Raw genomic sequence first — 17,114 nt, forward strand, 5'->3', positions numbered from 1 at the left:
AGCATCCTGATTCAGGGGTAATGGCATTTCAACTTCATCACAAAGCAGTCTTATGAAGATGCTGTAGGAATAAGTTAACTTGCCAATAGCCGAGTGAACGGACATCACCTTCATGTTATAGGCAGTGTAACTGCAGTATTGATTATCAGCAATAAACAATCAGATTAAGTGAACTCCTTTTGGACTGCAAGATCTCTGGGAGATGGCATAGTACCTGTGAGTCATATGCCATTTGTTCCTTGAGGCAATGGTGAAATCATCTGATGTTTGTTGGCAGATCAATATTCACTCGGAAAGCTGGGAGAATCCTCCTGCTAATAGTGCCATAACATCTTTAACGCCCATCTGATTGGAGAGACATAACTCAATTTGACATCTCATTTGAAGGCAGCAAATCTGACTGTACTGTACTTCTTCAATACTGCAATAAGGTGACAGCTTTGACTTATGTTCTCGAGAGTTGATAAAGATACAAAAGCATTTCCAGAACAGTGAGTTTACCATTATACAAATCTCCAGAGTCAAGGCATGAAGGTGCGATACCAGTATCCTTCACCCTCATTTCAAAGCGATTCTTTCTTTGTGTGTGGGGTTTCCTTTAGTACTTGTTGGTTTGCTATTATGCTTTCTGTGTACACAAAAAGAGTACAGTATCTTTGAACCAGTGCTCATGTTTTCCACTCATTAAGTGGTCATTTTCTGCTTCAGTTTATTTTGAGAGTAAAGAAAAAAATCCATTTACTTGCAATTCTCTTACAATTCATAGCACTATTTACTAGTATTACCTTAACCTTAAACCCTGATATGAGGAACTGGAGGAAGGACGGGCCACTTTAAGTGGTCAGAGAATTTCTTGAGTGTTTGAAGCTGATCAAACACAAACATTGATTAACATTGGTTTCATCTGGTGCCAAACTGATAGTAAAAACCCGAGGATATGAAACATTATGTCATTAAAGTCATATTATTTATAATGTCTTTTGATTGATTTACATTGTGTATGAAAAGGAAAAAAAAAGCCTCAAATTTGTATCTGCAGGGATACTGATATGATTTAATAATGGAAAGTTAACTAGATGTCAAGTGGATGAAATGATTTATCAAGTGCCAAATTGAATGACATCCAAGTGGTTAATTGTATGCTAATATTTAATTGATTGCAAGTGATGGACATTAAATGGGGATTCACTTGAAACCGTAACAATAGACACAGACATAGTTGTTAGTTAGGAGGTCCTTGTGTGTATTCCATAATTGTGTTAGTAAACATATATAAAACTGTTTAAAGATAGTTTCATTTCTTCATTAGTAACTGATTTTTTTGGACGTAAACGTTGGTCAGGGTACAAAGGGTGTATCTAATATTGTCAGAAATTATTTGCAACCTTGTTGTACTAGGATGTGATAGGCAGAATGCAATATGAATCCATCTGTGTTCTATTCATTAAAACAGTGACTTGTGATACAATTATGTTCAGAAAAATTGACCTCATCTTTTAGGTTTGGGTGTGTTCAATAATTCCTTCACGCGTAGGTCTTTACTTGTCCTCACATGTGAGAAAAGAAATAGAGTTGCATGCAATAGTTTTAAAAGATGTAAAGCACAGTGATGGTAGGTCAGTGTTTAGACCAAGAATTTAACTGAAATGCACCAAGGTCCATGATCTGCCCCACTGCTTAGAAATCAATAACATGGAACAAAGCTCCATCAAAAGTAATTAATGGTATATTGATTGACCCTTTTGGAACAAATTTCTGGTGCATATCTGGGCTGAGAAGTTGCAGATGGGGTTTAATTTTGGGAAAGCAAATCTTAGCAGGACTTATACAGTTAATGGTAAGGTCCTTGGGAGTGTTGCTGAACAAGGAGACCTTGGACTGCAGGTTCATATCTCCTTGAAAGTGGAATCACTGGTAGATAGGATAGTGAAGAAGGTGTTTGGTATGCTTTTCTTTATTGGTCAGAGTATTGAGTACAGGAGTTGGGAGGTCATGTTGCGGCTGTACAGGACATTGGTTAGGCCACTGTTGGAATATTGCGTGCAATTCTGGTCTCCTTCCTATTGGAAAGATGTTGTGAAACTTGAGAGGGTTCAGAAAAGATTTACAAGGATGTTGCCAAGTTGGAGAGTTTGAGCTATAGGGAGAGGCTGAACAGGCTGGGGCTGTTTTCCTTGGAGCATCGGAGGCTGAGGGGTGACCTTATAGAGGTTTACAAAATCATGGGGGCGTTGATAGGATAAATAGACAAAGTCTTTTCCCTGGGGTCGGGGAGTCCAGAACTAGAGGGCATAGGTTTAGGGTGAGAGGTGAAAGATATAAAAGAGACCTAAGGGGCAACGTTTTCACACAGAGGGTGGTACGTGTATGGAAGGAGCTGCCAGAGGAAGTGGTGGAGGCTGGTACAATTTCAACATTTAAAAAGTATTTGGATGGGTATATGAATAGGAAGGGTTTGGAGGGATATGGGCCAGGTGCTGGCAAGTGGGACTAGATTGGGTTGGGATAACTGGTCGGCATGGACAGGTTGGACCGAAGGGTCTTTTTCCGTGCTGTACATCTCTATGACTCTGAGAAGGTAATTGAATGTAGTGTGTGCACTGGCAGGTCTGCTGCTATGCTACAGGTTCACTCACGTCTGTGAGATTTAACCGATCTCAGGTAGTACAGTAATGATAATCAGATTACTCATGTATACCCAGTGTCTCACTGCTATCACATGCTGATGTTGAGGTGGTTCTACTGGGGTAAAAGGGCCTTCTCCCATCTCCTTCTGGAATAAGGATTTGCACAAGAAGTGTGAGAAGAAATGCCAAGTTTTTCGAACACACAAAAGTACAGCACAGAACAGGCCCTTTGGTCCAAAATATTGTGCTGACGATTAATCCTAATGCAAAATAAAATAACTTAACCTATGCACCCCTCAGTTCACTGCTATCCATGTGCATGTCCAGCAGATGCTTAAATGTCCCTAATGACTCTGCTTCCACTACCACAGCTGGCAACGCATTCCATGCATTCACAACTCTCTGCGTAAAGAACCTTCCTCTATACCTTTCTCCTAATATCTTAAAACTATAACTCCTCGCGTCAGTCAATCCTGCCCTGGTGAAAAGTCTCCTGACTATTTACTGTATCCATGCCTCTCATTATCTTGTATACCTCTCTTCCTCCTCCTCTCCAGATAGAAAAATTCGAGCTTGGTCAACTTCATAAGGTAAGCCCTCCAGTCCAGGCACCATCCTGGTAAATCTTCTTTGCACCCTCTCCAAAGCCTCTCTATCTTTCCTTTGGTAGAGTGACCAGAACTGGACACAATATTCCAAGTATGGTCTCATCAGGAACTTGTAGAGCTGTAGCAAAACCTCATGGCTCTTAAACTCGATCCCCCACTAATGAAAGCCAAAACACCATGTGCTTTTTCAACAACCCCATCCACTTGAATGGCAACTTTGAGGGATCTATATACTTGAACACCAAGATCCCTTTATTCCTCCACACTGCCAAGAATCCTGTCTTTAATCCTATATTCAGCATTCGAGTTTGACCTTCCAAAATGCATCACTTCGCATTTATCCAGGTTGAACTTCATCTGCCATTTCTCATCCCAGCTCTGCATCCTGTCAATGTCGCACTGCAGCCTGCAATAGCCCTCTGTACTATCAACGCCACCTCCAACCTTTGTGACATCTGCAAATTTACTAACCCACCCCTCGACCTCCTCATCCAAGTCATTTATAAAAACTACAAAGAGCAGAGGCCCAAGAACAGAGACCTGTGGGAACCCACTCAACACTGTCCTCCAGGCAGAATATTTTCCATCTACAACCACACTCTGCCTTATGAGTGCCAAACAAGTCTGAATCCAAATAGCCAACTCTCCCTGTATCCCATATTTCCTGACTTTATGAATGAGCCTACCATGGGGAACCTTATCAAATGCCTTGCCTGAGGTCCATATACACCACATCCACTGCTCGACCTTCGTCGACCTGTCTTGTCACCTCCACAACACATAACACAACATTACGTGCTCAATTACTTACCGAAGTTAATATTGGTTTCTGCTGAAGCACCAGCAACTTAGTGCAAGGCACCCATTCGTCTGTCTGTAACTTGTTGATTTTCCATGGCAAGTAACTGTCCATGACTAAGTGTTGCAGACCAAAATATTCTAGGCCCAGAAATACATCATGAGGGAGTGGTTGGTATGGTTTCAGGTCCTCTCATTTGTGTACACTGAAGTGCTGGAAGCAAGGTAAAATCCCTCTAGCTATAGGTCTCAAATCTTTCATACCATGTAAATGTTGATGCAGTCTGCATTTTAAATGGATGAGGCACTCTGGAATGCTATGGAAATGGGTGGAATGTATTCTCTCAGACAGTTGTCAGTCTCTGGAATCCTGTTTCATGGACAGCAGTGGAGGTTAAATATTCATCTAATTCAGCTTTGAAAATATCAGATTGTTATCTACAAGGGAGTCACAGATTAGGGGATGGTCAAGTGGAGGTAAGGCCACAATCACCTCAACAATGATCTTACTGAATAGTAAAGTAGTCTCGATAGGCTGAATGGCCTTCTTCTATGTCTTATAATCATATGACCTAATGTACTTAACTTAATTAATAAATATTGTACTATGTGGCATTTAGATTGCGTTGTACTATCCTTTTTTAAAATTTTATGAAAAAAGTATATTTTTGAATTAAAGAATGGTAACTATCCACCTTTTGGGCTAGGAAGTGAGTGAAAAAGAATTAACAAGGTTCTCAGAAAGAAAAAAATTCAGAGTACTGATAAGGAGGAAGTAGCTGTTTGGATGGTATTGACTATAATGATGGAGTCCATTAGCTCATAATTGTAGGAGCTGAAATTGGATGGAAGGAGAGAGTGTTTTGTGGAGATGACTAGTAGTTGGACTTTAAGAAGCTCCTGGAGCAGTAGGTTGTTATGAGAGGCAGGAGTAATGTGGTACTACCAGATCAGGTGATGGAAGGTGAGAACACTTTAGTGTTATGTCTACTTAAGTCTTGCTCCTTGTGGCCTTGAAGGTGTTAAAAGGGCAACCTAGAGGGGACAAGCATAATGGAAGGGAATAAGTGTTTTGCTGAGTGAAGGCACCAAAATCTGGGGTTGTGGGTTGAGGAATTTAACAACTGTAGAAATATTGTGTTGAGTGAAGGCCAAAGGTGGTTCAAGAGTTGAATAGATAAGAATAAGCATTTTTGATGCAGTTCGAAGGGAATAATGCTGGTGAGGATTAGTAGGGCATGGCCGGCAGTGACCTTGTCAATATTTGAGGTCATAGAAGATGGCAAAGTGAAGGGGGGCGAATTTGAGTAAGTAGTAATGTATATCTCTATACCTTGTAAAAAAAATCTCAATAGGTTTTGCCTTCTGACATCAGAGCTTACAGTTTAATTTGCAGCTCTAAATTCCTTTGCAGTGTTCCCACATTGATGTTGTGAAGCCATGCTATTGTTCTTTTATGGTATAAATAACTGTCTGATGCAGCTATCTAAATAACTGCATTGCAACTTTGGCTCTTTTCCCAAATATTGCAGGGAGAGGAAATGGCAGATATTCAGGATGTAGATTAAGTCATATGGTGGTTTTAATGTGCACTTGTACCACATAGTGGCATAAAACTAACACAACACCATGGCTTCTCTAACTCACCATGGGCTGCTAATAATTTTGTGCAGGAATATTTAAATAATGCAAAAAGAATTGAGCTTGTGAGTAATGTACTTTTGGCTGAATCTCCAATTTTGTAATTTGTGTCTGATTCATTTGGTTTTACTGAGTGGTTGGGGGTCCGATGAATAATATTTGTCAATATCCTATTTTAAGCAAGAAAAATACTTTCTTCTAACATTATCAGAGCTTCTCATACAATTCAATTAATATATGAGCAGTTTGTTATTCAGTTTTTTTTAATTTCAAACTGAACCATTTTTTTAAGGGCTCTCTGAGAATTTAGGAGTATATTTGCTATTCCTGTGCAAATACATTTTATTGTAATGAAATAAACTTTAGTCTGTTTTATTCCTACCTTTTTTAGATTTTGGACAGTTCAGCATTACTCATCATGTTATCTGTTGGACTAAATAAACTTTCATCTGTTTAAATGCTACATCTTAGATTTTTAGATGGTTCATGATTATTTCTAAGGTTGTTCTGGATAAAATAGACTTTTAATATTTTTCAATGCTATCTTTTAGATTTTTGGGTAGTTTTAACAATATCCATGATATTGTATTTTGGTTGCCTTTGTTGGACAAAGGCATGATTCAGCAATTTAAGCTTTTACATTGCTTTTGTCAAACTGATAAACAATGAGGGAGAAAACAATATCTAACTTCGCACTGAACATAAAGGAAAGCAAAGTTGGTTTGTTTGAAAACCTGCAGTATGATTGGAGTGACTGTATTACTACTTTGTTCTTAGAATCGACATGTGGGCATGACCATGATGACAATGCAGCAAGACATCTGGGTGATAGTGGGAGTGGAACCAAAATATTGTGAAGCGAGGTGAAGTGACAGATTGAGGGCGGGAATGCTGATGCCAGTTCTTTTGACATCCCTGTGAGCTTACCTTTTGAAGTTTGTTGAAGAATTCTTCCAAATAAAACATTATCCCAACTGTAACTGCAATGTTGAGGCTACATAGTTTCCAAGATGGCAAATGTATTTTCATTTTGCCTGGAGCTTCTACAACAGTATTTAAAGATTAAAACTTGTAATTCACCTTTTTTGACAATGTACTTGTAATTCACCTTTTTTGACAAGATGGCGTAGTCATCTTTTTAAAAACACATTGACTGAATTAAAAGCCTTGGACTTTGGGTTGAGAGAGAAGGGATTAGAAATGAGTTGGGACACTTAAAAATGTTTAAGTCAGTGGATTGAAAAATAGACAAGAATGTACAAAGGGATGTCCAATGGGTGGAATTAACAGACCTGGGAGGGTCTGTCCAATAGGTAATTTACATGAACTTTTAAAATTTGTAATCTGGAACAAAAAGGTGACAAAACTTCTCATCATGGATATTGTTGGATTAGAGATATAAATCTCAAATTTTAAGAGGAGGAATGAACCCCCACCATCTATATCATAGACAACATGGAAATAAAATCTTGAAACACGTTGCAAAAATTGGCCCACAATGAGAACACTCAATGTAGCCAGGTTGCTGCCGTTGAAACCTGCATTAACTTGGGAAGACTTGTCCAAATATAAAGTATTAGACATTGATGTAATGTCTGCCAAATACCTGCTCTGAAGAGCTACTGTGGTGATAGCCTGGGGCTGAATTGATTTGACCTCCTACCAGGTATTGTGTGAGGTATAACTCTAACTCTTAGTGTAGTCCTCCTTCCACATCTCTCCTTCCGCATTCTCCTCTGCATTTCCATTGATTCTAGTTTTTCTAGGGTTCTTATTTCATATTTTGTTAAATGCTGCCTTTATATGAGGGGTAGTCATTACCACTTCACCTCTGGAATTCAGCATTTTTATCCATGTTTGAACCACAGCTGTAATGGTGTTAAGAGCTGAACACCCTTGTGGAACCCAAACTGTGCACCAGAGACTAGGTTATTCCTTTGCATGTGCCACTTGTCAGCACTGTTGCTGATCCTGCCAACACCAGGCTGATGATGAAGAGTCGACTGGGGTGGTAATTAGCTGAGTTAGATTTGTGCTGACCTTTGTGAACAGGGCATACTTAGGCAATTTTCCACATGGTCAGGTAAATGCCAATGTGGTAGTTTCATCAGGAAGGGTTTCTGCCCAAAACATCGACCCTCCCGCTCCTCTGATGCTGCCTGACCGGCTGTGCTTTTCTAGCACCACACTCTTCAACTCTGATCTCCAGCATCTGCAGTCCTCACTTTCTCCTACCTATTGGTGCAGCTAGTTCCAGAGCACAATTCTTCAGCTCTACTGTGGAAATGTTGTCAGGGTCTTAGACTTTGCAGAATCCATTGTCTTCAGTTGTTCTTTCATACCATGTAGAATGAATCAAATTGGATTAATGTGATGCTGGGGAGCTCAGGACAAATCTTCTGGATTACCTGATTGGCACTTTAGCCCGAAGATGGATGTGAACGTTTCAACTGTACCTTTTGCATTAATGTGTTGGGCTCCTTCAGTAAGGATGGGGGATTGTTTTTGCCTCATTCGCAGGATGAGGGAGGTGTTGGCTTGGCCAGCATTTATTGACCATCCCTAATTATTCAGAGGGCCATTAAGAGTCAACAACATTGTTCTGGGTCTGGAGTCACATGTAGGCCAGACCAGGTAAGGACAGCAGTTTCCTTCCCTCAAGGACATGAATCAACCAGATGGGTTTTTCCAACATCTGACAGTGGATTCATGGTCAGATGTTTGTGGATCTTCCACCTCTTTTTGTTTAATTGACCCCTACCGTTCACAATTGTGAAGGGTGCAACAAGATTGCAGAGCTCAAATCTGACAGTTTGTTGTGAGTCCAGTCTTTTGTGTGCTGCCTCTGACAGTATTCCCTTTTAACCTTGTACTTGTTTGTATGCAGCCCAAATGACTGCACAAAGGCCTTATGGTTGAGGTAAGATTTTGTTTTGTTTTATTACTTTGTTGGGTTTAATACATTTCCTCTTTCTTTAGCTCACAAAAACCTTGTTGGTTAGCTCCCTTTTGATCTTAACAAGAATAATTCATTGCATTTTTAATTGGAGAGAGGCTAAGCCTTGTGTAAAAAGAATTGAAACCTTTGTTGTGACGAACTGAGAAGGTTGAGCCAGTTCAGCCTTTTTCAGCTGGTCTTAGCTATATTATAAGTTTTGAGACCCTGTAAAGGAAATATGTTCTGAATTGTGTTTGACAAAATTAGGACTTTGCCCTACTCTGATATCTTGCTCACACATTTGACGTGAAGGATAAAGTTCTTCTGAGCTTTTGTTTGTCACGTTCTATGCGTTTTTAATAAGTCATTTTTAAGGATTGTTGTTATGCATTCCTGTCTAATTTATGTATCTTAATGATAGCAATCTCTCACCCCAAACTTAGTCATTGAGTCAAAGACAAGGCTTTTCAGCAGATTGTTTTTGACCAGTGCAAACTCAATCTCTTAACTATTCTGACTATCTAAGGTTACAAAGAGATCCTCACCAATTGGGTCAATTAGCTGAAGAGTGACAAATGGAGATTAATTTTGGATAAATGTGAGATATTGCATTTTGGTAAAACCATCAAGGGCAGGACTTGTACAGTTAAAAGCAAGTCCTTGGGCAGTGTTGTAGAACAGACCCCATGGGTTCAGGTACCTAATTCTTTGAAGTTTATGTCACACATCGTTAAAAATCACACAACACCAGGTTATAGGCCAACAGGTTTAATTGGAAGCACTAGCTTTCGGAGTGCTGCTCCTTCATCAGGTGGTCCTGTTGGACTATAACCTGGTGTTGTGTGATTTTTAACTTTATACACCCCAGTCCAACACTGGCATCTCCAAATCATGTCACACATAGATAGGGTAGTTAAGTAGGCATGTAGCACACTTGCCTTCATTACTCAGATCTTTTGAGTATAGGAGTAGGGACATTATGTTGAGGTTTACAGGGCAGTGGTGAGCCACCTTCTGGACTATTGTGTCAACTTCTGGTCACCCTGTTATAGGAAGGATATTATTAAGCTGCAGAGAGTTCAGAAGAGATTTACCAGGATATTACTAAGATTGGAAGGAGTTGAGTTATAAGGAGGGGCTGAATAGGCTGGGACTTCTTCTAGAATGTAGGAGGTTAAAAGGTGACCTTTGTAGAGATTTATAAATTGATGAGGGGTGTGGATCAGGTGAATGACCTGTGACTATTCCCTAGGGTGAGGATTTCAAGACTTGGGAGCATATTTTTAAGGTGAAAGAGGAGAAAGATTTTGAGACATGAGGGGCAATGGTTTTTACACACAATGGTTCATGTGTGGAATGAACTTCCAGAAGAAGTGGTGGATGTGGGTACAGTTACACTGTTTAAAAGGTATTTGGATAAATACGTGAATAAGAAATGTTTGGAGGGATATGGGCCAAATGCAGGGAGGTGGGACTAGTTTAGTTTGGGATTATGGTCAGCATGGACTGGTTGGCCTGAAGAGTCTATTTCCGTGTTGCATGACTCTATTGCTCTGTAATCTCACTTGAGTCAAGTGCTGGAAAATGATTGTAAGTCTTGACTTGTGGGTTCATCTCCCACTGTAGAGACTTGTGTACATCATCTTGGCTTATGCAACACTGACTGAACTCACTGAGGTGCTGCCTTTCAGATGTTCAGCTGAGGCTCTGCCTTTCAGATGTTCAGCTGAGGCTATGGATGTTAAAGATCCCACTGTACTATTTTGGAAGAGTACACTGGAATTTTTCCTGAGGTGTTGTCAACGTTTACCTCTCAACCTACACATGAAACAAATTGATAGTCTGACTGTTTATCTCAATACCTAGTTACTTTGCAGTCCAAAACTAGGCTCCTGTGTTTTCTATATTGCAGAATGATGATATTGATTATGTTTATAAAGTACTTCAGTAGTAAGGGATGAGTACTGAAGTTGTAAAAACCGCTTTATAAAATCATGTTCCTCTTTATTTTCTTGCATCTTCCCTGCATATCCCCCACTTGCAGACTGCACAAGCTTGTGAACAGTTTCCCTCAGTGCTCTTGTTTGGTTCATAAAGTATTTGTGTTATTTGTACAATGTAGGTTAGGATTCTGAATTATATTCCTTATACTGAATCAAACAATCAGCATTTTGCAATCAGGGTGTTCCAACAATCTTTCAGTACTTGAAGTGGATATAATTTCAGGGCATATAGATTTTGCAATACTCTTACTGTTGAGTTGCTTGCAAGGCTGATCTTAAGATCATTAGCAATAGAAAAAGGAGGAGGCCATTTGGCCCACTTGCTGTACCATTCATGATTGATCTGATTGTGGCGTAACTCCACTTTCCTGCCCATAACCCTTGATTTCCCATTTAGATCAATAACCTGTCCCATTCAGTTTTGATTATATTCAATTGCCAGGTGTCCACTAGTCTCTGCAGAAGAGAATTCCAAATATCACTGACACTTTCAAAGAGATTTCTCACTTTCACCTTCAATGGGAAATAAGACTATTTTTATTTTGGAATCGTCTCTCCTAGTTTCAATGCTCCCAAGGAGCAACTTCCTCTCAGCATCTGCCTTGTCAATACCTCCTCAAAATCTCTAGATATGCTTCAATAAGGTGGCCTTCTATTCTACAAAACTCTAAATCTACTCAACTAGTTCTTTCATTCCATGAGTTAATCTAGTGAACTTTCTTTGAACTGCTTCCAAGCAAGGATCTTTTAGGAAACTATGCTGTTACACAATAGATTTCTCAATGTGATTGTAACAAAAATATTCAACCCAGAACAAAATTCACAGCGAGGTTTTTAATTGGTCTTCATTACAGAATCATAAACATGAGACTTTGATCATAAAACAGCGCGGTAGGAGGCCAGACAGCCAGCTCTCCATTAAATCCCTCAGTCTCATTCTCCTGCCTTGCAAGTGACGGTGTAATAGTAATGTTACTGGGCTAGCAATCCAGAATCTCAAGGTTAATATTCTAGGAACATGGGTTCAAATCCCACCATGGCAGATGGCTAGCCTAATAGTCATGATGTGGAGGAGCCGGTGTTGGACTGGGGTGGACAAAGTGTAAAAATCACACACCAGGTTATAGTCCAACAGGTTTACTTGCTGTAAATTCTGTGTATTATGGTCTTGCTCAATAGCTACCTGATGAAGGAGCAGCGTTCAAAAAGCTAATTCGAAATATACTTGTTGGACTATAACCTGATGTTGTGTGATTTTTAACTTAGCCTAATAGTGACCATGTAACTATTGTCAATTGTTGTTTAAGAACCCAATTCACTCACTAATGACCTTTAGGAAAGGAGATCTGCTGACCTTACTTGGTCTGATCTACATGTGGCTCCAGACTCCAGTAATGTGATTTATTCTTAACTGCTTGCTGGCCAATAGGGACAGGAAATAGATGCTGGAAATCCATGTCTCTTGAGTAAAATTTTAAAAATTTATATCTATATCTGATCTTACACATGGCAGATGGCGACACAGCATCTCATAGGATGCCTTCAATTCTAGTTGAGGGACCATAATGCATGGAAAATATCTGTAAAATAAACACTGTGCTCCTTTTCTTTGACAACATCTGTGAATGTTTTGTGGAAAGGCAAAGTAGCACAATATCATCTTTTGTTACATAAGTGTCATAAATTTAAATATTTTTAATAAGTTAAAGGTGATTTCAGTTGCAGAGTTTGCATGGGTAGTTATTATAGTTATATCCTGACATATTTGTACAAATTGTCTTACTACATGTATTTGTCATGGTCCTTCTAATAAGGATGATATTAAGAAATGAGTAGAAACAGCCCTAGAATTTCCCAATGTGGCAATTCCTTTTTAAAGCTTATTTTCACAACCAGTGTTTGCAGTGAGATTTTTATCTGTGGTAACAGTATTTATTCTATTTTTATTTACAGTTTTGCTCCCAACAATAAATAGATGAAATCTTCCGCAGTTGTTTGCTCGAAGTACAGATTGTTGCTTTGTTCACATTGAGTTGTTCTACAACTGCATGTTGTTAAACATGCTATGTTAAAACATGATCTACATGCCATGTTCATTGGAATGCATAGCTGGAATTGTTAATGAATTGCTAATTCCCTAGCAATCCCATATTTTTTCAAATTGTTATTTATTGCGCATTTTCAGCATGTTGATATTTGGTGGGTTGACAGTCTCTCTCTTAATAGTTGTTAACAGGTAGGACTCAGAAAATTGGTAAATGTTAATTCAGAACCTTGATTTAATAAAATGGTTAACTGCAAAGTAGTTAAAGCTCAATATCACCTCCAATGCAAATACTCAAAACCTCCTCACACAAACGTATTGTACATAGAGTGTATGTTTTATTATTGACCTCATCATAGTAATGAACATTTAATGTCAGTTGAGGTGATGGGAATTTAATAACTTGGAGTGGGTTAACCATTTGCAGTTTTGTTTACAGAGGAGCTTATAAATACAGTAGAGTTATACAGCATAGAACCAGACCCTTCAGTCCAACTTGTTCATGCAGACCAAGTTTCTCAAACTAAACTAGTTCTATTTGCCAGCATTTGGCCCATGTCACTCTAAACCTTCCTTATTCATATGTTTTTAAATGTTACAACTGTATGTGCACCTACCACTTCCTCTGGAAGTTCGTTACACATATGTCCCATGCTCTGTGTGAAAAAGCTGCCCCTCAGATTCCTTTTAAATCTTTTTCTTCTCACCTTAAACCTATGCCCTCTAGTTTGGTCTCCTCTGCCCTGGGGAAAAGACCTTTGCTATTCACCTTATCCCTGCCCCTCATGATTTTGTAAACCTCCATAAGGTCACCGCTCAGCCTCTTACTCTTCAGTGAAAGAAGTCGCAGCACAGGCATATGATAGGCTTCAGCTACAATGAGTGAGCTGTGGTCCTGGCTTGCTCCAGGCTGCATCATATCTTATTTTCTGACTTGCATTCCTATTAGGTTGGGCTTTATTCCAGGAATTTAGCTTTATGCCATTATGGTAAATGTTTCATGTTGAATGTTATTTCTGTCACATGCCTTGTGATGGAGAAGTGAAGAATGATTCTATGTAGCTTAAGCAGAATTGTTCACCATTTTGAATGAACAGCATATTTGGTGTTAAATCCTTGTTCTTATTATCTGTGACAGATGGGCACTTTTCAGACATCTGATGGACAATATTTTTTGGAACCGCTCATGAAACCAGATGGAGGGCAATATGAAGATGAGCACAATAAACCACATCTCATATACAAGCATGGAGCACTGAATAGTAATCCTTTGGGAAAAACTTCTCATCCATGTGCAACGTTCGGTAGGTGGGAACGCTTCACTTTTATTGTAAAGGATTCACCAAGTGTGCTTTGCTTTATAAAGAAGTAATGTGCATTTTCTTTCCCTCTCTGGTTCTTGTGCACTGACAGTGAGGATAACTAAACAACTGTTTAGGATGCTGTTATAGGCAAGTCTGAATCTGTCTTCATCAAGCATCTGTTCATGTGTATATCCAGCAGATATTGTTAAATAGTAATTAGGAGTGGAAACCCTGGCCATATTCTGCAGTATATTACAACTAACTTTATTTCCTTAATTGGTTCCCATGCCCTCCAGCTAAGATCAGCTACTGCAGCTCACATGGACAACCTGAGACTGCCTCAGACTCTCTTTACCCACCACCATAACCTTCTGAATAACTGAGAATTTCTTTCCTCCCACTTTAAAATTTGTAGTACCCAACATCTTTACACCTTTATAAGGGAGATTGGTTACCTCAGTTGGCTGGATGGTTTGTATTGCAGAGTAATGTCAACAGCATGGGTTCAATTCCTGTACCAGCTGAGGTTACAATGAAAGGAACTCCTTCACAACCTGTCCCCTTGTCTGAGGTATGGTAATCCTTAGGTCAAACTACCACCTAATGAGAGAGTCATCCAATGGTCTGTTAGGACTATGGTGACTTGGACTTTTTTACCAACCTTTCACAGTACACATGGAGGCAAGACTGGGCCTTCCTGTAGAAGGAAACAACTGGCCTACTTATGGACCCTTTTCTAAATGGCTCAAGAGGAGTCTGATACTTCTTGGATGGTTTCTGAACTGTTTGATCCTGTGTCCCATTCTGTGCCTTGGCACAAGTAAAAAAAACCAAATAAGTTAGTTATCTCTAATAGCTTTAGAGGTTAGTTGGTTAATTTCTTCTCCAAAGAGAGATCATAAGACCTTTGTTTTATTTGAAAGGCCTTTCAAGTTGTAATCAACTGATAGATTAAACTGAGCAAATACAGATTATTTATATAGGTTATTTGTTGACTCTGGGCTTAGAATTACGTTACAAATGATGACATGGATTTTTAATACATGTGCACTTTTGATAACAAGCAAATGTTAGCGAGACCTGAATTTATAACCTGAAAACTTGTTTGAAGTCTCAAGTCTTTGAAAAATCTGGTGAAGTTTAATTTAAAAAAAAACCTTTTTTGAATACAATTTGGTATTGAAGATTAACAATTTTGCATTGTCGCTCATTATATTTTCATTATAATTCTCTCAAAATACCCTCTTCTGAACACAATGTTTAAGAACATGGTGCATGGATGAGAAAATGCATACTCTCAAATGATTGACAAATAAATATTTCATGATTGTTTTTTAAGTCATGCAGGAAAAGAACTTTTGGACTTTTGACAGTTTCCTGGGGATAAAAAATCTACACATGTTGCTTCAACAGCAAGTTTTTTTAAAAAAATCTAGCACCGTTGCAAAGGCTAAATTGCTTCTATGGGAAGGCTAAATTGCAGTCATAAGAGTGTATGAACCTTTGTGACTATGTTTGACTCAGGCATGTTTGACATCTTTGAAATAGAGTGCAAAGTTGGTTACGGCCACACTGATTAAAAATGTGGAATGGAAATCCGAGTACACTCTGACAACATAAATTGAGATGTATCTGTGGATGGCGCAATGATAGAAATGTCCACAATTTTTGGAGGTCACGAAAGAATCTTCAACCCTTAGGAAAAGAGGAAGATATGGGAAGCAGGGTCCAGTGCTTGAATGCAGTTGGAAGAAACTGGCAGGGGACATGGAAGAGAATTAATGGCATTGAGTGAGTTGCCAAATAAGCAATTGTGTTTAATCAGTGATCTGGAGGTGCCACTGGAGCAGGATCAAAGAACTTAGATTTTTAACTGCAGCTAAGAAGAGAGTCCTGCAATATTCCTTGGGCACAGCCGAGTGTGGGAAATTGGTGTAACAAACTCTGGTAAGTGTCTGACTTGAAATATTGTGGAATAATGTTACTTTTTTTCAAATTCACGAGATACAATTGTCTGCTATATGATATATAAACCGTGACAATGTTTATCTATACAATTCTGTTCAAATTCTGAAGGATACAAACTTTTAACAAAATGGTATGATGTCTTCCTAATGCGGTTATTCTCTTCAATTTAGAGAGAGACTTCGGACCCTCCCGTTTGAGCAACAAGTCATCTAATTGTACGCTGCAAGTGTTCCAGTACTTGAATTGCAAGAAGCATATTCCATTGCCAACACTGATTAACAGTTACCTTCCCGGACACAAGCTCAGAGAAATCAACAAAACCAGCTGATATAGTCAAACTAAAGAAACTAATCGGAGAGAAAAGTCCTGTGAATAGGAACATGCCTCTGCTTAGTTTTGAGGTCAGGAGAATTACTGCAGCTACAGTGTATTTGCTGTTTGATAGAACATTTGAAGCCCCACGTATCAAAGGACATTGAACAAGCAGTCTTTGATTTGCAGGAGGTGCTGCGCTCCAGTATCATTCAAACATCAAAGCCTGTTGCTGATTATTTTGGTGACCTTAGATAAAGCAACATGATATTGGTGAAGGAGATTGAGTTTGGCACGTTTCAGATCAGGATTGTAGCCACTTATAAAAGCTAAGGAGAGTCGGGCAGGTTTCAAAGAGTTTGGTGGCCAGATTAAAATATCTGATTTGAGTTACAGGCATTATAGTGGTGTAGTGATAATGATACTAGACTGGTAATTCAGAGATTGGGCTAATGGTGAAGAAAGTGAGAATTTAAAATTCACTTTTGCAGTTTGCCAATTTGAAGTCATTTTAAATCAAATCTGAAAATAATGAAACTAATGTCATAAAAGCTGTTGTTATAAAATTTGTTCACTAGTGCTAAAGAAAGATACTTACTGTCCTCACCAAGTCTCAGTTATATGTGATTCCAGTTCCACATTAAAATGGTTGACTTCTATCGCCCTCAAAGTGGCCTAGGCAGTCACTCAGGTGTACCGAACTAGGAAACTAAGGTGGGCAGGAGATATTAGCCAGGTCAACAATGTCTAAATACCAAGATAGGATATGTCTAAAATGTGTTGAGAAACTTGTCAGCCAATCCCTTTGCTAACTGAGCAAAATAAACATGATTAGCACCAATATGGAATCTACCTGTTGAAATGTGGTAGA

The 17,114-nt window shown here is 39.0% G+C and overlaps 1 protein-coding gene across 1 annotated transcript in view; it reads left to right on the top strand.

Moving 5' to 3' along the window:
* LOC122559510 (A disintegrin and metalloproteinase with thrombospondin motifs 20) overlaps window positions 1–17,114 on the top strand; it is a 384,605-nt gene that overhangs the window by 13,497 nt on the left and 353,994 nt on the right. The window contains exon 3 of the mRNA XM_043709081.2: window positions 13,798–13,963. Coding sequence (XP_043565016.2) covers window positions 13,798–13,963 — 166 coding nt within the window. The remainder of the gene's footprint in view (window positions 1–13,797; window positions 13,964–17,114) is intronic.

This window comes from Chiloscyllium plagiosum, unplaced genomic scaffold (assembly GCF_037043375.1).
Source record: "Chiloscyllium plagiosum isolate Xiang-an unplaced genomic scaffold, Cpla_swu_hap1 HiC_scaffold_19, whole genome shotgun sequence".
Taxonomy (NCBI): Eukaryota; Metazoa; Chordata; class Chondrichthyes; order Orectolobiformes; family Hemiscylliidae; genus Chiloscyllium; species Chiloscyllium plagiosum.